The sequence below is a fragment of the Poeciliopsis prolifica genome, unplaced genomic scaffold (assembly GCF_027474105.1).
Source record: "Poeciliopsis prolifica strain line A6 unplaced genomic scaffold, Auburn_PproV2 SCAFFOLD088, whole genome shotgun sequence".
Lineage (NCBI taxonomy): Eukaryota > Metazoa > Chordata > Actinopteri > Cyprinodontiformes > Poeciliidae > Poeciliopsis > Poeciliopsis prolifica.
Window position 1 is genome coordinate 784057 of NW_026562463.1, and position 23444 is coordinate 807500.

The following is a 23444-nucleotide window of genomic DNA, read 5'->3' on the forward strand; positions in this document are numbered from 1 at the left end:
CTCAAGCAGTGTTTTCTACCAACTGTGACCATCACAGCATTCTACAAACACGGTGGCCAAATTAGATTTTGTGACAGGGGGTTGTTGTCTGACTTTCCCACTCTGATTTCTAACTTTTAAGAACCTCCCTGTCACCATTTCTAGTTTTAGAGTTTGAAATTTCAACATTTGTGTGAAAATTGCATCTTTCAATCTATCAAGCAGTGCCACTCGATCAAAGTATTTTCTGTCTTTGTTTTTCTGACATCACAAACATTGAGAGTATAACTCCTGCTGCGACAATGTTTCAAAATGTCTGTCAGGATGATGTTTCTTAGTGGGATCGTACTTGTTCTAAAATCTTACAGAGATTTTTGTCTATGAAATTGACATTTACTTATTTTAAAGAAGAAAAAAAGTCTGAATTAAAGAGTTTTTAGCCTGTACATATTGACATTTTATTAGCATTGGTTACAAAATGAATTTAGGTCATAATATACGTAAGGCATGATATTCTTCTGCATTTGCTTTCTTGCGGTACAGTGCCATAATAAAGTAGTGTCAACAGTTTTTAAATGTTGATTTATTTAATTAGGGGATAAAATCTCTCCAAAGCAACCTGCCTGTGTGTGGAAAAGTAATATAGAGATAAAACATTACTGATAAAACTTCAAATCTAAAACATCTCATAGTTTATTATGATTTGTAAGCAGCTGATTTGGAAAATTTGTTTAACATCTCAAAATATTTTAGTTTTGAAGCAAATTATCTTAGAAATAGTAACATAGATTCCAAATTGATAATTTAATTATATTTTCAGGAAAAGAAGGCCAAATGATATGCGATAAATGGGCAACCGAATTTCATAAATGAATTGGAATTCACATTCAAGTGTTTCTGGCAAATAGTTTGATGACATCACAACGCTATCCAGAGAAGAAACAATGAATTAGTATGGAGAGGTTCTAGAAATTGTCTAGTTTTATAAATTGTTTATGCTCATATTATGCTGCTGATTGGTTTTTCTCTATTGTAACGTCTAAATTAGTCAATAATTTTCAAATGGTTTAGACCCTAAGGCTGGACATGTGGCACTATGCTGAGCAGTGGTCGGACAAGCTGCTAATGACTGAGGAGCAGCCCTCCCAGTCTACCATCTCCAACAGCTGCACCACCCTGGAGTTTCTGTTTTCTGCTGATCGTGTTGCAGTTTCTGGCTGTCTTGGCCCACTTTAAGCTGCTGCAGTGTATCGTGCTGACTTGTGGCAACACTAAGATACCACGGGGTGTTACTGGAGATGTGTGGAGGAGGACAAGATTCCTGGTGACAGATGGAGGGAGCGGTCCGCTAGATAGCTTAGAACACACGGACATATTTAATAATTGTTGTGGGGTGATGTTTATATCACCCCAAAAGAGGAAACTGTCGAGAATAAATAAATTCTGTGTTTTTCTTCTATCTCGGATAGCTTGTTTCTAAGCTAAACCTACAGGAAATTACATGCAAAGGAGAATCTCCTTAGAGGAAATGACACACTAGGCTTTGGGGCGTAGCTTAGACAGAGGCTGGCAAAAGAAGTTGCCAATTGTTGCTTTTTGCCATGTGACTGTTAGCTCTTAAAGGCATCATGTCAGAATGGACCAGCTGTATTTTGATATAATGAATGGAATTTATGAATTCAGCTCACTGACTCTTTCCGAACCTCACACATCACAAACTTAGCATGGAGAACAGTAATCGCCCCATAAACTTAATATCTGTTTGTGTCACTCTTGGCAGCAATGACAGCCATCGACCACCATAACTTACAACGAGTCTTTTATATTCCTGTGGAGGAGTTTTGATCTATCCTCCTATCCATAATGGATGGCAGTTTTGTGCACAAAACTAGCCTTATTCTGCAGTTTTGGAATTGGACTTGCAGATTTTGCTTCAACTCTCATAAATTTCTGCCCAGTTTGCTTTCTGTTGTCAAATTATGAATGCTTAGCTTAACCAAGAATCGGGATGTCTGCAGTGCTTCAGATGTTGTTCTGGATGAACCTCTGAGTGATTTTACAACGTCAGATGCTCCTGACTTTTTGCTCACACTGTTTGCTGGATGGAATCTCAATGCATTTAAAATTGCTTAGTGGTCTTTTTCAGAGGGATATGTCAATGATTTTGTTTCTCATCTGTTCTTGAGTTTCTTTAGCTAAGGGTCCAAAAACATAACATTTTCATGGTAATGTATATCACCATACAAAAAATAAACATAAGAGAGAGCTTACTTGGATCAGACAAGATGGCGTCAGATTTGGGAACAAACTGATCACAGCGTAGTCCATGGTAGCCTTCCTTACATCTACGAGACAAAAAGAAGACAAGAAAAAAGTCACACAGTGTGACATAACATCCAAATTGAGACAATTCAACCAAAAAGCACCAAAGCTCAGCAGGGAAACATCATCTTAGGAGACTTTGAGATGAGGCAAGTTTAGAAGAGACAGATGAAGGGATGAACGATACAAAGCAGATGGCTTGCTGTGAGCTGGGATGACAGAGGGGGAAAGACACAGAGACGGTGTTGAATACGGGCGGAATGGGAAGAACGAGAAAAAGGGGAAAGGAGCTGGGCAGGACTGGGGAGCGCCTGCAGCTTCACTGATAGCACATGACAGACAGGAATGCCAGGTCCCGGTGGAAGAAAACAGGCTGAAGAGTTCTTGGCATGATACAGACGCCATAAGATCTGCAGCTGAAGGAAGGCTGCCATAGCTGGAGCACTTGAATAAACACAGTCCAATCTCCTTCCAAATATTTTCCTTCATCACTAAGTAAATATGAAAGCACTGTTGATGCATACAGAACTCCCTGCAACTATCAAAGAAATGTTATTCTGTTAGGCTGTTTAACTGCAATAATTACAGATTGCAAAGAATTGGATGTTTTACCTCCAGTGCTCTCACCAAATCTTAAACAAAAGCCTTCTGAGAAAATCATAGCTTGAAGCCACTTTCTTTAGATAATGTTTGATATAATCATCCTGAATACTTCATGTCTTAAAGAGATTTAGGCATTTTATGTTGCCTTTCACAGTGGACGTAATGCAAGCAAATCCTGTTTCAAAGCTTAGTGAAGGCAATTAAGGGATTTCTTTCTGACTGTCCATTTTAACTAATTCTTGCACATAAGTGAGCCATTTATTAGTAGTATGCATATTTTTTTATTAGTGCCTTCAGCTTACTTTACACATGCTGTCAATCGATACTCATGCGGAAAACTCATGACCAGGGTAATCCACCACAAAGTGACAAGCAAAGAACAGGTTTGACTAAGAGAGAAAGCGACACCAAGAAAGAAAAAGTGAGAAGAAAATAATAAAATAAACAGTAGAAGTCATCAGTTCTGCATGAAAACTGCAGTAAGATCATTGTGACTCTTTGTTTGTACATCTCAGACTGCAGTTTAAGCTGTATTTGTTCAGTGTCTCAGCTCAGTTTGTTTTTTCTTTTTTTTTTGGTTATGCAGGACTATAGATGATAATAAATATGCTTTCCTGTGATTTTACTAAGGTCTCATATGAAACACTGTCTTCACTTTGCATTTACATGATAATGATCGAAATTGTCAAGAAATTTTATTCAAAAATAATAAAACAAAATTTTAAGTTTCACTGGCATGGTGACCAAATATGCTTCTATCGGTCATTTCATTGTTCACTGTCACATTTTTTTTTGTTGCAGGATAATCCCCCATGACCCTTCAAGGACAAGCAGGTGTAGACACTGGATGGATAGATTGGTCTGTATTAGCCAAGAACACAAACATAATATCTAAGATACTCAGTTAACACAATAACTGAGTGACTGACGTTTTCACCCACTGTATGGAGCATATAGTAGCATCACTCTTCCCCTCCCCTACATGTTGCTGTGTGCTCCTTGTTAGCTTGTTACTCTTCCTTTTAAGAAACACAGGTAGTTCTGGAAACTAAATTAGTGCCACTTACGGTTGACAAACTTTCAGGGGGTTTAAACCTAAAACAATAATTGCAATTTACAAAATAAGAAATATGAAACCTCCTGAAGAAGAGACAAATAAAAAGGTAAATGCACTGAATTTAGCACCTGTCTCGTCACAATGACCTCTCAAAGCAAAACTCAAAGAAAGAAACAACCTCTTCATATGGCAGAGTAAATCCATAACTGCACTTTCAAATGTCAGGCCCATTACTTTTTAAATTATGCATGAAAAATATTCTAGAATTAACAACTCAATTTCTTAAACCTCAAACCCTTTGTGTCAGTTCATTTCTGCAGTAATCAGCCAAATACACAAAATCCTTCATAGTTTTATGCTCAGGGAACCAACAGGGGATAAAGACTTGATTCTCTCCTGTCATTGTTTCTCCCATGCAGTCAAACTTTCTCTGCCTAATAAGCCTGAAAATTATTAATGCAAAACCGGTGCAGAATTTCCTGAGCAGTCTTTCAAAAATGTCACCCATTTGTACCTTCGTGTATTCACGTGTTGCCATTTTGCCGCTTCACAATTTTTTGTGTTCGTATAATTTTATACTGATATATTTTCCAGCTATGGAACATTTCATGCCAACCATGTTTCAGTTTGTGCACCCAAGAGAGTTAGAAAACAAAATAGAGTCAAGCTTTAAATAAATACATACTGGCAAACGGCAAAATTTTCTAATAACTGAAATATTCTTTAAAATCATCATCACAAAAAATAGCGTAATTTGTCATATTTTATGAAAGTCAATGAGCCCAATGGGGATCAAAAAGAGGGTTTGATAACGAGTCGTAAAATATGCACTACATAACTTTTATAAACAATATGTTTTTTTTTACACAATTGCCAAAACTATGCCATGACAGTATTAAAAAAAACATCAACAAAAAAGCAATAATCTGTGAAAGAATCAAGTTCTTCTGGCTTCTCCCTATGGACCTACAGACATATGCAGAAATCATTTAATACACATAAACACACAGTAGAAACCTTAGCATTACTGCAGAAGCTATTTGTTTATGATGAACAAAAAAATCCACAAATTTTTGTGAATACGGAGCAGCAAAGATTTGAAGGTTCATTGCATTGGAATGGAGAAGCCATCGGACACTCATCCTTGTGAAAAAGCTAGAAGGCTAACACTCTGTATCCAGTTTTCCAATTTACACCCAGTGCTAGAGTAAAAGTGCAAGATCACAGGTTTTGCACAGAATACTGTCAGAATACTTCACACAATTAATTAACTCTAAGCTGGTTCTGAAAAAAAAAAAAAAAAAAAAAAAAAAAAATATATATATATATATATATATATATATATATATATATATATATATATATATATATATATATATATATATATATAGTTACAGTTCAACCTCAGGAATAGGTACAGCTTCCAGTGTTCCTAATGATTTATTGCTACCATCTTTCTTTGTTCGTGAACACAAAGGTCTGAAATAGGGGAATAAATTGGTTGAGAGCAGAACTGACCCAGAGCCTGCTTAACCTTTGTACCTTAGTTTATTTGTCTTGGTAAGCGCAAATTTAGAAATGGGAAGAAATAGAAAGACAGAAATATGAAGAGAGATGCTGATTAATGGCCCCCCTCACCCAACCCTGCCTGCTCAGGGTCAGTAAGGCTGATAAAAGATTATAGAAATTTATGACAGGAATACAACAGGCATTGTTTTGCAGTCATTAAAGCTTATGACAGGAATACAGCAGATATTTTAGAAGTAAAAAAAAACTAGGCCTAGTATTGAGTCCATGAAGATAATGGGTACTGACATAATTAACATGTGATACATGCACTTTAAAATAGTAGATGTTTTGTTTTTAATAATGTGTTTCTGAGTATCAATAAATCAATTAAATTCCTATCAATAGGTTCAGTGTGTACTGTGTTATTAAAACAATAGATTGAGGGAGGATTCTCTATTTTTTATATTTAAATAGGAACAAATTTGTTACGTTGCAACAAATAGCAGTGATATAAAAGTTGTTTCCAATTGAAATAATTACATGTGAAAACAAGAGAATAATAGATCACTTGAAAATGTAAAATATTTATTTGTATTTGTGTATTCCAGTACTGCGTTGATTTATCCTAATTAGTTGATAGAAAAATTATTAAAACAAAGCAAAAACAGTGTAAGTGTTCAAAGATTGTGGATTTGACCCCTTCATACTTTTTGGACCGACTTTCACAGAATGATTGATTTATCATAAAGTAACTAATCTTAAAATAATTTATTTTTGAGCAAGGACAAAGGTTTGAAACTATTTGAAAATCAACTGTCGTCTTGATTTATTCTAGATACTCTAGAAAAACACAATTTCCTGAAAAGCTTCACATGGGTTTTTGTCTGTGATCACGCTGCTTCTCAGAATGAACACTGAATAACATTTTATTGGAAAAATACGCAAAAGCCTTCTCTGTGGTAATTATGTGAAGAGCATTCGTCTTAAAATGAGCTCTAATCACCATGGAGATGGTAATTGGAGACCCTTAAATCTGATTGAGCATTTTAATGTGACTTGAAAGATGCCACAAGCTGTTTGAAGCACTAGTCCAAATGTCAGCAGAGGAATTGGATTAATAATCACATGCTAAACTACTTTGCATGGGATAACATATGGAAGCCCTGGTGGGAGAGATGAGGAACCTCTCATATTCTCAGCAACCACATGTAAACTTTGAGAATCCGTAGGGTTTTATTTAAACATCAAATATCTGATTAAGTCACAAGCACTCCTCCTTTATTCTGAAAGAGGGGGGAAAAAAAATCCCACAAATGGTAATGACCTGCCACAAAAAATTCAGGGGAGGCACTTAAGACAGACAGTCAGATTTCAAGGGTAAGCTAGCCCTCCCTCGTTGTTCCTCGGCTCTGCTCTACATCACACCTTGTCTCCCTGGGTGTGAGCACAGATGCCTTGTTAGTATTCTAAATCACAAACCCAAAGGCAGGATGCCTGTCTGGCGATCTGTTTATGTCTGGGGTTGCTTTCTGTTTGTCTACGTCCTGATTCCCCCCCCCAATCGACCCACCTTTCCAATACCCCAGTTTTGTGCCACTGTGAAATAAGCTCAGTCGTTGCTCAATGAGATGCTAAAAATGCTTTGTAAAATGAGTTTGCATGAACACAGCGCTGAATGCCTGAATGGGCAACAAACAATACGAGATAAATGACATGCTTTGAGGCGCACATGTTTGGTTTGTCTCTCTACAGAGGGAGACGGGAGAGCCTGATCTCGTATTTATGTGCATGTGTGTTTCTAAACGGGTTGTGGAGGGAAAATGTCTTGTAGTGAACCCAGATGTCTGTGTGGATAGCGGCACATATATGACAGCTTTTCCTCATGTGCCGGTTTATACCCTGTCGTGCGTTTCCCCTCCTACTGTTCCAGGACTGTTTGTTACTGCTTCCTGCTTTTAACACATGTTCCAATCACAGAGAAAACACACCTCTGAGTCTGGAGGCTGATGGAGGGGTGGGCAGCTCTGTCTCATGACAAATCACCATGCTGCCAGTTAATTAGTGCTGAGGAAAATGGAGGATAGCTTGACTGTAAGGGGAGGAAAAAGAGGTACAAAGAGGAGACATGGGAAGGTAGTGTGATGGTGTCACCCAAACCTTCATTTACCTTCTAACACACATGCAAATTAGCTGTAAAGTATCCCCATATGCTTTAGTTAGTAAGGCACAGGGAAGCTGCTTTTGCTCAGTGAAAGGTCTGAGCACTTGACTGACTCAGTATTTTGCATATATTTCTGGATGTACAAAAGGTATTAATATTACAAAAAGTATATATTTCTACATTTGGAATAATGTTTTTTTTTTACAGGTCTGTGTGTCCTCACCCTGACATTAGGTTTAACCTGAACACACAAGGGATTTGGAAGCAGCTGTTCATGGTTTATTTTTTGTCTCTTATTTTAATTTCTGAACTCTGCAAAAAAAAAAAAAAAAAAAAAAAAAAACACACACACACACACCTACCAGCTGCTCTCAGAGTAACTAGTTTGAAATTTAAACAAAGCCAAGCAAAGCCACAAAACTCTTGGCTGACAACATACAAAAACCTTGTAAGCTCTGTGAAAACATTGCAGCTGGTTAACTGTTAGCTACTTAAATCATTGTATCATCAATAAGTTTCTAGACAAACTCAATGACAGGCTATGGAGATGATCATTTGAATTATGTGTGTTGAAGCAGAAGCAGGTTTCTTCTTTTGAGATTTGGGGGGAATAGCTTAAAATATCGTTTAATGCAGATTTACAAATAATATTAAAAGAGGAAACCTGAACGGCATTCCCATTTTTCAGGGTTTTTTTTCTTTTGTGTTTGGAAAAACAGCTTAGAAATATGGAAAAATCAGCTTTTATGGCCTTTGAGGCTAGAGAATGACATTGAAATCAGATATGTACACATTAGAGCAAAATTTCACGTCAGGAAACCATGGAGGTTCATTGAATCAGAGCACTGTGACTTTGATGCTGACAGTAACAAGAATTACCAGTGAAAGATAGAACATTTCAAAACATTTCTTCTTAATTGTTTAAATCCTATAAAGTGACTTTGTTCAGTCCCACTATTGAAGACAGTCGTTATCTGGCAGCGGGACTCCTTGCCACACATTTGGCACACCCACAACCAAATCTTTTGACTCACTGCCATGTTTTAAAAGGCACTCCACCACACAACTGATGTCAGTTGTGTGGTGAAGTGTAATTTAAATGGGCGTTACCCCTCATTTCCATAGCTTGACTTACAAGTCAGTTATAATAAAATGAAGATTTGCAAATGTACAGAAGCACAGGTGCATTATGGGATTATGTTAATAACAAAATATTAAAATAAATCATTTGGATTTTACTCACAGAGGGTTTTGGTGAATGTTGTATTATTCCAATTTGCTCGTTTTTGAGAAACGCCACCTGCTACAGTCAGTAATTCATCCCAGTGCATGAATACAGTACAAGAGAAGGCTAGGAGCCGGGGCTGATTTAGAATGGATTTCCTCTGCACTGCAGTCTAATTTGAACCACTGGGAAGGTCAATATGAATCACTAAAATTTTCAATTTTTAATACCAAAAAAATTTAATTCAGTAAAATATTATTGTTTTATAATTGGAAATACCAAATAACACATCCCCCAAATCATGTACACAAACAAATATGTGTATGCTTTTACAGCTATCTCTGCTTCCCGTTTATCATTCAGCCCTCTCTCTGAATGTGTTATTGATGAGGCAATAGAAGGTATGAATTGCTTGGAATGCTGGCTGATTGTTTTAAACTTAAAGAATATGCAATGTAAGGGAAATAGCTTTTAGTAACAAAAAGTGCACATCCTGCACAAATACTACAGGTCTCTATCAGTCTTGTGCAGCACAGAAGAGAGAACTCAGTTGAGACATGATTTATTAAACTAATTTGAAGGCTGTCTAGCACAAGTCAGCTGTTTACATACACAAATGATATGCATTCATCAAAAATATGTCTCAGTTTAAAACGTTTAAATCTAGACAATAAAATTAATAACCAAAAAGATAAAAATCGGTTTTAGTTGCTAGAGGATGACTGTAATGCAAATGATATTGTTAGAATGGGAGAGACTTCTGCTCGTACCAGCAATGTCATCAAGCTATCATTGTAGCCAAATTACATCTCATAACAGGTTGTTTAAATAGTTCCAAACACGAGGGTGCAATATTCAATAAGATACATTTACTTCTAAAGTTTACGTTCATCAATCGATATTTAAAACTAAATCTAACTGTTCAAAGACTTATGAATTCATAATTTAGGCAAAATATAGTTATTCATTTACTTTGAACAATGGGTTACATGGCACATGGTTTGATAAGCTCAATTTGAAGGAACCTAAAGAATATGGATATTGAAGGTAAAGGTCAAATCTGAGGTGTCAAATCTGAAGTCCATGTCTTTTTTTCTAATAAAAAATTAATATGTGGACTTAATAGTTGAATTTATAGTCAACCATCAATTATTTTGTGGGCTAATCTTACCATTTATAACTTATTTAATTTGCTGGTAACAAAAAAATAATACAAAAGGCCTATGTGATTATATACAGGGGTAGATTGTGTGATGGATATAATAAAAGTATCAAAAACAATGTTATTTTGAATGCTGAACATGCAAACACAACCACTGCAAATTAGAGACGCGACAGGTTTTAACTAATGAGCATGTAAAGATAAGGGCAGAAGAAATGGCATCATGTAGGGTTACATTGGCCTTGTTTCTTTTTAACCCCAGCTCGTCTTGAGTAATTTTTACATTAAAGTTTGAATAGCATTTACAGTATTTTCTCTGGCTCTAAGCTGGTGTAATTGCCACTGTGATGTCCCCAGTTCGCTGCCGGGATCATTAGATTTTCATCAGCTAAGACAGTAAACAACCCTGCAGCAGCCCTTCCATTCATCAATAAAGAAAATCTACACAGACAATTTCACTATTAAATGTCATCTGAACTAACTAGATAAATAAAATATCTGGGTGGGCGCACAGTAAAAAGAGAAAAACAGCACGCAGCATTCTGGTCTGGTGTCTCCGATCCAAAATGCTTAAAAAAAAAGTCATTGGGGTCTTGGAGGATGAAGACGTCCCGGCTTATTTGTCTTGCACATCGGCAGTGGGGTTGAACTTAAAAATGGGAGCTGGCTCTTTATCACAGAGGCGTGCGCACTGCATCATGACAGAGCTTCTGTGATAGGAGGCCGTAACAGGTGCTGTTTCAAAGGAGTAGAGATAACAGAGAGGAAGAAAGAGCTGATGGGAAACGGACACAGTGAGAGAGGTGGGATGCCACTGACGGAAATATATTCCCCTTCATCTTCACAGATTTATTTTTGCACTCTCTTGCTGGAATTGTGTCTTTGCGTGTCTATATGCACGCAACCTTCCAACAATATAGTCAAACGGAAAAAGTTATTTCAGGTTTAGTGCTTAGCAAAAGAGCATTTGTAGCATCATTTCTTTCAGTAAACATGCACTTTAAGCTCAGGAAAAATGACAGTTTACTTGAAATTCATATTTATTTGAATCTTGAATCGGTGACACATTATAAATTATACACGTCCAACATGACGTTCGACATTTGTGGAAACACATGGCTGTTTAGATGAATATATACACAGTTCCACTATGCAGCCAGTCAGGCTGTATATGGGTAGGTGTATTCTAAACAAAGTCAGTTAACATTGCAATTAAGCTTAGACTATAAATATTAAAGTGTATGGGGTTCATTGATACTTAACGCTTGTTCCTGTGTTAACAAATAAATTCAGTTCGAACTAAATCAAAGTACGACAGAGCTGCAATCTAGAGATAACAGCTTTAGGAAACTTACTACTTTCATGTATTCTCAGCTGACATGTAAAGTGCCAAAGAGTTTATAATCTATACAAGTTTAATGATGGGCTGGTCATTGTTTCAGGCTTAACAGTATGCAACAACCTTAAAAGTATTTGCACTCCTACTGAAGATGTTTAAGAAAACCTGCTTAAATTAAATTGCTGATGTAATGACTTGGTGACTTGCTGCCTTTATTGCCTCTTTTTGTGTGGAAATTTTCTGTTATATTTCACCAAACTAGTGTGCATCTGCTTTGTCATCCAATATATCTGCCTCTACGTCATAAACATTTTGAGCACTCGCTGAAGGGCAATGCGTACCACCAGATTCAGGAGGGAAAAAGTATACCCTATTATTTTCTATTAAACTATCCACGCCAACGATATCTGATCAGATTCTCCAGGGCACACAGCCCAGTGATTCTTTTAAAATCTTTTATTTCCATTTCAGTTCAGGAGCGTTGATTCTCCTGATAAAAACCTTTGCAGCTGAAATCCATTTACCACTGCTATCTCAGGACACTTCAGCATGATGCTTGTAAAGTGTGTTTACATAATTGGACCTGCTGCTTCTTCTTTGGTGTGGTTGAGTGCCTTTAGTTAATTTTAGTTGTATATATTATTATTATTATTATTATTATTATTATTATTATTATTATTATTATTATTATTAATATGTGTTTGTTTATTTTATATTCTATATATTTGACTTTTTGCACGGGAGTTGCAATAGAAATTTCGTTGAATCCTGTTCAATGACAATAAATGCTATCTATTCTATCTATTCTATCTAATTATACCAGTTGAGACAGATACACCTGCAAAGTGGACAATGATGCAGCCAATGGGCTTAGCCACTTCTTAAATTTCTTAAATATGCCACTTTATATAAATGTACAAATGAGTCACAGCCAATGCTTCCTCAATTTTGCAGCCTTGGTCTTCTAGTAATTTTAGTCAATCTCATGCAATATTAGGCAGATGTTCTGTCTGTGCTGATGAACACTCAGTTAGGATATTGAATGCTTGAGTTGATAACAGAATGATGCACCTTTGGATTTATTTATCCAGTAAATAACTGAACACTTGGGGGCACTGGTAGAGCAACAGCTTTTCAACTCTCACTGGTCAGAGGAGGAGGAGGAGTTGGATAGATATAATTTATTCCATCTTGTGTATTCACACCACGTAGGTCCTTTGGTCCTAACCAAAAGACAATTGTGTTTGTTTGGTGCAGTTTGCTTTCACATTACACTTTTTGCAAGCCAATTCTAATTTGTAACCAAAGCTACGTGGGTGACAATTATTGGTCCCATTCGACAGAAATGATGGTGGTGGAACAGAACACAGACCCATAAAAGATTAGCTTTGGAAGTCCAGCTTACTGTATTTCTGTTCTACACATCTGTGCTGTTATTACAACTGAAACAACATTTTGAATGTGAATGCTCATTATGTGATGGGATATCTCTTACTTTCAAATGGCATTGGCAGAAACGTGCTGCAGGGTGAATGAAACGAGATACTTTGTATGCTCTGACCCACAACATGCTGGCAGCAGCTTTGCGAAGGAGAAAATAGCATATCAGGTATGAGTACAGTGTATACTGATGTAGCATAGGGAACTTTGCAGAGCTAATTTTTTACCAAAATCCCGGCAAAGGTGACTTGTAAAGTCTAAAAAGACATACATTTCTTTCTGTTAGTTTGGATCGAAGATGTCCTGTACTCACACTTTAATCAATCAGAGGGGTTTTTTGGAAGTTGATGGTGACTTCTCCAAAAAATGTTTCTTGGTCCCGTTGTTTGGTCCACATCAGGGTTAGTTTCAATATATTTACACCCGCACTAAAGGTCCAGAAAAACAAAGGAAACAAGCTCTCACAAGCTCTCACAAACTCTCACAGTGACCAAATGTGTCAGGTGAGAATACACCCTTACTTCGAAAAATGTTGGCATTAGTTGGACTTGTTTTCCACATCCAATAAATGTTTTCAAATTGAATTAGAATTGTTCTAAAAATAAACTTAACTTTAAATTAAGGTAGCTTAAAGCAAGAAAAAAAAAAGATTTTAATTGACTTCAAATGTTATTTATATGGCGTGATTTAGAATGACACATTAAATAATATAACTAAGAGGATATCCACAACCAAGAGTCTCCCTGCTGCTTAAAAAAATAAATAAATACAAAACCAAGCAAGAGTCATCACAGCAACATCTTACTGTACCACCTGATATGTTTCAGTGAATTGTATTACAGGAAAACAACTGCCAATGGCAAACATCCAAAACACATTGTGCTGGCTGTCTCCACAATGATGCAGTGCATCACAAATTTAGCAAGGGTGTTTGAACTGCATCTTGAGAGGACATAATGTGATCATGAAGGATGACAAGAGAGGAAGGAGCCCACTAGAACATCTGATTGTCAACGAGGTGTGTAAAAGCTTATTCACCTTGATATTTTTCAGATGGTTCTAAAGGACAGACTGAGACAGAAACCAAATTACTATCAACTGACTATTATAAAACGGAAAGTAACAGTTTTAGATGTACGTTATATGAAATGACAAAAAATACTGATGAGCTTCTATGAATCTTCATAGAAGATGGAATATAAATCCTTTAGAGAGCAGAAAGGTGGCTTGTGTACATTTCACAGGCTTTGGCTGTAACTTGATTCAATCATATATGTGGGACAATTCTTTTCTTTCTTTCAAATGTCCATCATCATAACAGAAAATAGAAAATGTAAGAAAGAGCAACTTTCGTTATACATTTTGTCAGATTAAATACAATTTATGTGAGCAGCAATATTACAGAAGCTGACAGTAATCAGATCAGAATTGCTATTCAAAATTATATTTGACATGCTTGCTGACTTGTGAAGTTGGAACCAGAAATGTATTCCTAGGTAAGTGTTCCTGTATATTTGTATCTGTAGTCTTTTTCTAATCGGTTGATGTCTGGTTAGGTTCTCATCAAGTTGGGTGTCTCCATTGACAGTGTGTTCTTCACTGTGTGGGCATCAAAATGGTCAGGAACGTTGGTAGGCTTCCTATACAATTGATGCCATATGCATTTTTCCACTACAACTGATAAAAAGGTTTAGACCTCAAGGTTTGACCATGAAATTATCGATTTGCGGATCACCCTCTTGCCAAATAGTACGTCTTGTCATAGATTCCACGGGCCAATCAATGAGATATTATTGAATGGATCAAATTGGAATGTTATTGAATTTAAATGTGTGAATGCCTGGATTATATTGGATTGAGGCTACTATTCTTCTAAATATAAATTGGACCTGCTTGTTTTTCTTAAAGTACCTCGAGATGAATAGATGCCATAAAAAATAAACTGATCTAAGTCGGGAACTGGGGAGTAAAATATCTCACTCCCCCAATACTTTCTTGATTTATTTTTTTTTGCTGCTAGAGGCATGCAGCAAAACATTCCATCTTATGGTTGGACTATCCTTAATAAAAGTCTATTACTTTATGCACATCTTTACCAGTGATTCAATGAATGTGAAGCGCTTTGGACTATTAAAAGTACATCACATAATACCAGGTCGTTTTTTACTCTGATGAACAAGAGGAATAGTTCACTATTTACAGTCTTGCCTTTGCAAGAAAATATTGCCATTGTGAAAATATCCCATTTTGACCTCCAGAGCAGAGTGAAACTTTTTATATGTACATTTGTAAAGTAATTGAAAAGCTATTCAGCTTGTGCTGATGATAGAGATCCTGAAACCAAATGTATTTAATTTATCCATACAGACAAATTGATTTATTGTCAATCAAACGTAAAAAATAAAAAAAAATACCTAAATCCAAATTATTACAGCTTGAAATCATCTAAATTATATATTTGTAAACACAATAATTTAAGAGGTAAAGTTTAAACAATGTTGAGAAGCTCTTGCCTTTTAGGTCACTGCTGTGAGTGACAGACTCAAAAGTAGCTAATTATATCCAGAATTAAAGAACTGGGGAAATGCGGTGGCTCAGACTTAAAACCAAGCAACTTAATAGTTAATTAAGAAAATAATCTGCAAATGATTTCATTATGAGCATCATTAGCCGCATCCCTAGCTTTAAAAAAATCAACACAGTATAAACAGACATTTTTAATTAATATGAGAATGTGATAAATTCCTGATTACAAACACTGCTGAGACATTTCTTTAGCTGAATTTTAATGCCATGGTTATGAGGTGGTCACAAAGATACAAGGAGGCCCAACAAAACACACACAGGTGAGTGTGTTTCATTTTTAATGAACTGAATTAAAAAAAAATTAATATACAAATGTAATCAAACTAACAGTGAATGCTCAAACTTTGTTACCCTCTTCTTAGTAAATCACTTTTCTTTGAAACAGAAACAGTTCATGATAATAAGAAAAACTGACATGAACTGAGTTGAGTAGAACTCAACCCAGTTATGTATTTCACATGAGAAATAAGTGAAGATCTCTGACAGACTGGTGGTGTAATGAACACTATTGTGCAGTCAAGATCAAGCTGTGATTCTCACCATAAACAGCAACGTAATTAGTCTGCTCTGTTTCCCTTTGTCATTTGGCTGTACATTGTTCAATTCTGACTGAGATTCTAATTCATGCAGGGAATACTTTTTGTTCTCTAATGCATGTTAGAGAGCAGAAATCATGATGTCACATGGTTCCAGATGGTGAACACTGATGAGTGTTCAGATTATTAACTAATCAAAGAGGCTGTGTTAAGTTAACTCTTTACCTGGAAATAAATTGGGTAACCTTGCTTTATTTTGAGTGAGGACCAGAGAAGGAAAACAAAACAAAACAAACAAACAAACAAACAAACAAAATACAGACAAGTATTAATTTAAAAAGCACAAATTGATGTAGCATTTGTTCTATTACAAATGCTACATCAAACACATCAGTTTCTGATAAAAGTGATGTGAATTAAATATAACAATGCAACTTAGATGTGTACCTAAGCTTCCTATGAAGTAAGCTTGTTTTACAATGCAAATATGATTTATTTAGACAATTGCTAGAATGTTCTCAAATATTACACCAGTTACAAATTTAGCATTAAGCTTTATTTTCTAATTAACTACTAGTAAAAAGTCTTCAGTAAATGGATGTCTTAGTTTTCCTGAGGATCTTTGCAAATGGAGGAGTTTGACAAAACAGTCAAGTAAAGCTAGCTTTCCTCCTCTCTGTTTTGATATGACTCCTTGATAATTCAATATGTAACATGTTTTCTGTACAGTTTCAGTTACTCGTTTATGTACAAAATTTAGACAATGAGTAATAAATATCCTTTGAAATGCTATATTTAGTGTTAGTCTATTGCTTCATGCTGTGCTGTTCTCAAATCTGTTAATCTAAAGTCTCGCCTGTTAGCTTTATATCACACAAAAAAAGCTAGCCGACTAATAAAGCTTCTTGATTACAGCCCTTTCAATGAGAACATCACTTTGAAGGGCTCATAGAGACACAGTGTTTTTGGAAGAACCTGGATTGGATATAAATGAGAAATGTTGGATATTTACACCAGGATACTGCATTGCTATTCAGTTCCTTTTTGACAGATAGTTGTGTTTGCTTCAGTCTAGAGGTAGCTCTGGTGCATCGTTGCTCCCAATAGGTCACTTGTGGAAACAAAACCCCCATTCTTCTGTTTAGCCAAACTGTTATTGTGAATAGTGGGTAAATCGAATGTACCTGCCATTTCATACACTTACGTTCATTTGGCCTGTGGTCCAAATTTCCACTCCTTCCCTCCACTTACATCTGAATAGGAAGAGTGCACAGTAATATTTCTAGCTGGTTGGGAAAATTGTTTTCAGCATGGCTTTTGTCAGCAACGTTCACCAGATTTTAGTCAAAATTAGTCCAAATGCTTATGGTCTTCAAAGCACATCCATAATAACAAATATCCAACTGCACACACGGACTGTGCAGTGTCAAAGCAGAGCTTTCTCTGTAGATGAGCTTTCTTGAAGTCAGACCTTCTGGCTAAGCTTCTGTATCAGCTGTAAAAGATGGATTAGGTTCCTCTATAACTACTCCCATGCTGAGGCACAATGTAATAAGGTGAATGTGTGTGTGGGTGTGCTCGATAGGAGAGGGCACATCTTAAAATGACTGAACACAGCTACTGTGCCTCCTGTGCGTCAAATGTGGTATGTTTACTTCTGAAAGTTGCCCATAAGTGTGAGAGATTTAGAGGAGTGTGCTTTGAGAGAGACAACTGGAAAAGCTTACACTGCTTTCTAGCAGAAGCCAGGCAAGCATTGGGGAGAAACAAAAAAAAAAGGGGAGAGATTGCTCCCAGTGTGATCAATCTAACTCCCTCAGACACTGGGTCTCAAATAGATGGTCACATTTCTTTAACCTTCAGAGATATATCTCTGTTTCACACTTTCAAAAACAAAGAATTCTTATGGCTTCTAATGTCTGTATAACAATGGCAATAAAATAAATCAATAGACAATACTTTCTTGATTTATTTTATATCACTTTTTTAAGTGCAGCTATAGAAGACAGATTTTATTTCCCTTGCACAGTTGCAGTTACCTGCAGTTACCATCTTTTTCAGCTGCCTGTCGATGCAGAGCTTTGGAAAATACTGCCACAATCCAATGACCAATTGCTGCAATCATGCAGTGGGAATTATGGTTATCACAAACTGATATCTGCCAGGGCCATAACAGAAACTTTAAGAGCCCTAACAGCATGAAACCTGCTGCTAGATAAAGACAAATAAAAGAGCTTATAGTAAGAAATAAGTTAAAGCTGTGTCACTGAACCATTCCAAAGCCACAGACCAGAAAGACAGCAAAGATTGCAGTTGCAAAAATGAAGAACTATGAGTGAAATAAAAAAAAAATATATATCCTAAAATAGAAACACAGACACTTTGACTCAATAGGTTATTCTTGACAATATTTCATTTTGAAACAATAAAGCAATGATTCATAATAGATGTTGCAGATTCGAGATGTGGATCCCTGAGAAACATCATTGATGAATTTTCCAATCCAATCTTAACGCAGCTCTGTAAACACATTGATTTTTATAAGTCAGTATTTATTCTGTTTCATGCTAGGATGAGCCTGCAGATCAATAAACTACTGGCATATAAAGCATAAGAAAATCTACTTCAGCTATTTGAATATGCTTACTCAAAAATATTTGGAATTAATTATTTTATTTAATTGTTGGTTTCATTTATCCTGTGCAGGAAAGCAGTTTTAGGGAAATAATGAGACAACAACTCTTGAAGTCAAACTAACATGACTTAGTTTGCTAAGTCAGTAAAGGAACTAAAATGACCCTCATCATTCTTTACAGACTGGCAATTTGATTTATATGAAAAAGATGCTACTTCAATTATATTTTTTTTGTTTGTCTTTGAAATTATAAGGCTCTTTCTGATAATTTTAATGCACAATTTGCTATAAAAAAAAAGAAAGTAATTAATGGCTGCATCACAGAGCATCTTTTACCACTGTTCGCGTGCAACAAGAAGATTATTGTTTCTCTTTGTTGACTGAAGTCCTCCCTACCACAATATATGGAGTTTTTTTCATGCTACCACATTTATTTGTGTATTTATGGACACCACAACTATTTTACAGAAGTTAAAGTCATACAGTACTTATATAGACAGTATTGTCTTCGTTGAGACTCTTGAGTTGCCTAAATATTCCCCATATCAGCAGAACCACTCAGAAAGGTTTTAAGAAGAATACAATACCAATGGGTATGTAATTTCAATCCCTTATCTGGCCCATTTTCCAATCAACTGATTGATGGAAATGGGTAATTAACTGAACATCATGATTTCATAGAACCACCGCTAATCTAACCCCGAGTGCATGATACAAACATATGTCCTTGATTTTGGAGTATTTTAGAGTCTGTATTGTAGTTACCTATAGGGATTCCATTATGTTAAACATTTTAAAAAAGGATAAATGAAAAATCAATTTATAAAAGCAAAAATTTCACATGGAAAAGGCCAGAAAACCATAAAATGTCATTGAAACCAATGAGCTGCATAAAATCAGCACAAAGTTGGACCATTTTATTTTTGACACATAGCTGAGAAAGCAAAATGACAAATTTAGTAGTTTTTAGAGAGCTTAAATTGTTCAGTGTCAGTCTGAAAATGAGGGCTAATCTGAACGTTAAAAGTCAATTTTTACAAAAACTGTAGGGATTTACCCTGAATGACAAGTTAGGTTGACTTTGTGTGGTATAGAGGTTGCACCTTCATTATTCTGACAGTTCATTTGGCATTCTTCACATTTACTGTTTTAAATAAATCCCAAGTACATAACTATGCCTACAATATACTTGCACATTTAAATTTAAGCACATTATAACAAGGTCAATGCTTTGGCAGAGAGAGGGGAAAAAAAAAGAAATCAAAACTCAGATTCAGCTGGTACACGTAACAAATGCAGTCCTTAGGTGGTTAAATAACAAAATCCCTATGAAAGATTTAAGAAATGGATTTACAAATGAAAAATGAGGCAGAAGAGCATAGTTGTAGCTCCAATGCTAATTGGAAGAGAAAAGAGCTGGAGAAATAACTGGAGAGTCTCTGCTTATGTCAACCATATAGATTTTTCTTCTGTGTGGACAGTGATCTATATTTTTTTATACACTCTAAATACACCATATTTTATGATTTACTTATTGGAGAGTTTTTCGTAAGAGTAAAGGCTATTTTTTAAGGCTGTGGACAGCAATAAATTGGTATTGATTAAATTCTAATTCAACTCCTCTGGCTTCAATATTATGGCCAGCAGAGGCAGAGATGTACCGCACTGCCTGGGCCAATACAGCTCAAGCAGAGAAACAGATGACCTCTCCTGCCTTAATTACCCTTTATTCCATTCTTTTTTACTACATCAAGCAAGAGATTACCAGTCATTGAAAAGGTTTTAACAATGAATTACTAGTCATTTACATGCAAAAATAAAACAGCTGATCTGGAATACTTTTCAGAAAGACTGCAGCATTTTCAGGGAAGAAAAAATACCACAGCGAGACCAAGATTGATTCTCTCCCTATTTGTTTCACTCTCCAAAAGCACATACTGGATAAACCTATATAGAGAGTCCATCTAATGGAAGCAGAGTTGCAGCAATAAAGTTGCCAGACCATACCTTTCCATGTTTAGCCTTTAGTTAAACTCTGTACCATTTGTCTCTGTCAGAGTTTAAAATCATGAGTAAGAGGATGAACAGGAAAGTGATGGGTGAAACAAATTAGAATGAAGGTTGGCCGACTTCGAAAATCAGGAAAAGGAAACCGCTGTAGAGTGTCTCAATGCCATTCAAGCTCAATCTCCAGTGATTGTTGCTAATTAGATTTACCCAAGCTCAACAAATCATACTGATCGGGAGAAAAAATGTTGCAACTCAATAGCCAGATGACATATAGCGATCGCACTGTCAACAAAGACAGTTGCTATGCTCACTAATGAGATTTCAGTAGATGATTATGGATGATATTACGGATTCATGTTTAGCTTGCATAAAATCATGGATTCATTGGAGGGAAAAAATGCGCGGTAGTAGACCAGAGTTTCCTTATGCCCATCAAAAACACAAAGTGATGGCAGTATTGGAGAATAGGAGAGTTTTTTATAAATTGGTGGAAAACAAATTCTAAACAAAATCTGAAGGTTTTATTTGGTTTTGGATGAATATAGGGATATACCACTATTTACATACACCACTGTCAAACTATTGGATGTTTTTTCTTGCAAATGACTAGCCACATCAAACTGCCCACAACATTGAAATTGCATATAGCATTGAAATGAAATTAGTGGGTAAGTTCACACTTGAAACGAAGTGCCTTGTTCGGAAATCACTGAAGACTGTAAATTTTATACGGTTGAACCCAATACACACACACCCCCACACACAATTTAAGCCAGTAGTATATCAAAAGTAACACACTTACTTCAAAGACATGACAGAACTTGATATTTCACAAACTCTGGTTCAATTTCTCATAGACCAATTTGAAAAGACAAAGTAGGTTTTTCAAATTCCCATACATGACAAAAAGAAAACACTGCATCTGCATCATAAGTACAGAAATTAAATCTTCATTTGCTTTTTAAGATTCAAATGATGCAAATCAGACATATGCCAGAACATCGTTGGACAATGCTGTGACTTTGACGAAGTCTCGGCTGAGAATCTCAAAATCTCTTCCACAAGAAAAAAGAGTTTGGAGGGACAACCAGGACGTCAGCCCTAAACTAAAAGACTCTCAAAAACAGTGTCAAGTCTGTCTTTGAGACTGCTACCCAACAGCGGGACCAACATCAATACATCCAAACTTAACAAAAGAGTTCAGCTGACCACAAGGGAAAAAAAAGTCTTTTAATCCACTATGCTACTGAATAAGTTAGAAGTATCTTTGAAGGATTGAATAGACTTTTGACAGCCACTTCACCCAGTTCTGGCTTTGATATTTCATATTGCAATGAACCAATACATGAATATATGATAAAAAAGACGAGTTTTATGAAAATACATGAATACGAGCCACATAAAACTATTCTATGAGGTACACAGACTTGAAAATGTTCTGGAAGTCAAATTAACCCTTCGGTTTTAAAATCTCCAACGACTGGAACAATATCTTAAACCTCCGTCTGGATTGTTTAAACTTGAACATGAAATGCATCATTTGGATTACAGAAAGTATGCCTGTATATAATATAAATCTGTCTGGGCGAATTATATAGTACAGGTCTTAACTTGTATTTGCACATTTTATTTCTCATCTGATTTCTTGTCTGTAAGTTTACCAAGTAACCACCACCCAGCAATTCCAATAATGCGATAATTCATACATCTGTGATGAGTAGATTTAAACCTACAGCTACATAAAATCAGAAATCCATCGTGTCTGTTTCTGTATCTCAGGGAGCAATCTGCTACCCATCTGATGTTCATCCTAAACACTCCTCTCTTCAATAATCATGCCTTAATTGACCCTCATGATGCAAACAGTGTTTTAAATGTTTTGAAGGAATTTAGCTAAAGATGAGCTCCAAAGAATTTAATAATCTGTCATGCTGGACGCACTACATGCTGATGCTCAGAGGCTTTCTCGCAGCCTTCCAACCAATCTGTAGCTGAAACAAAAAGGGGCTAAAAATCTTTACTTGCTCTCCTCTTGGCATGAATCAAATTTTTACTTTGATTCCAAGATGCAACAGATCACAGAGGGTTTTAGGCTTCTTCTTTCTATTGATATTAATAAGTTTGACTAAAATTACACAAAGTGAAATAAAATACATTGGATGCGCTAAAAAGTGTGGAAGAAAGATATTAAGATTTGTAAAACACAAATGCAATAACATCTAAATAAATATAAAACAGCCTCAAAAAATTTACTTCAGTAATTACATTCAAGCAAATAAAATATGAATTGTGCACAGTGGTAGTGCTGTTGACTTGCAACAAAGAAAACAAATCCTTGGTTTGAAATTCTCTGCCTGAGGTCTTTTGGCAGAGAATTTGCACAATCTCACAATTTGCATGCGTGTGTTCTCTCCAGGTACTCTGGCTTCCTTCCACCATCCAATAGCTTATATCCTCAAGATTTCAGCATGTGAATCTTACGTCACTGACTAGCTCCAGTTAACTACATAAATCACATATTTACCCCTCAAACAGGACGATGTAGCTCCAGATTACTTATTCATGTAATAAAGATTAGCTTTCCTTCAAGTACAACTGAGAGTCTATGTGTTTCTGGATTTTGATTGAAACTGTGCATGGTAATAACTCTAGTCACCAAGAAAATGTCATTGTTTCAGTAACAGTCTGATTGCCAGCGTTTTCCTCAGACACTACACAAGATGATTTAAGGGGAAAACTGTTGCATTTGAAAGAGTGGTGAAACAGCAGTTCTTGCTCCGTCTTTTGCTTTGAAGAGGCAACGATGAGATCACATCGTGCAGGGATCACAGATAACCTTCAGTGTTTAATCCGCCTGCTTGACTGAACCTCTGGCAGCGA

General features: G+C 36.0%; 1 protein-coding gene across 1 annotated transcript in view; it reads right to left on the reverse strand.

Moving 5' to 3' along the window:
• nrg3b (neuregulin 3b) overlaps nt 1–23444 on the reverse strand; it is a 231349-nt gene that overhangs the window by 42750 nt on the left and 165155 nt on the right. Inside the window, exon 3 of the mRNA XM_055022620.1 lies at nt 2251–2324. Coding sequence (XP_054878595.1) covers nt 2251–2324 — 74 coding nt within the window. The remainder of the gene's footprint in view (nt 1–2250; nt 2325–23444) is intronic.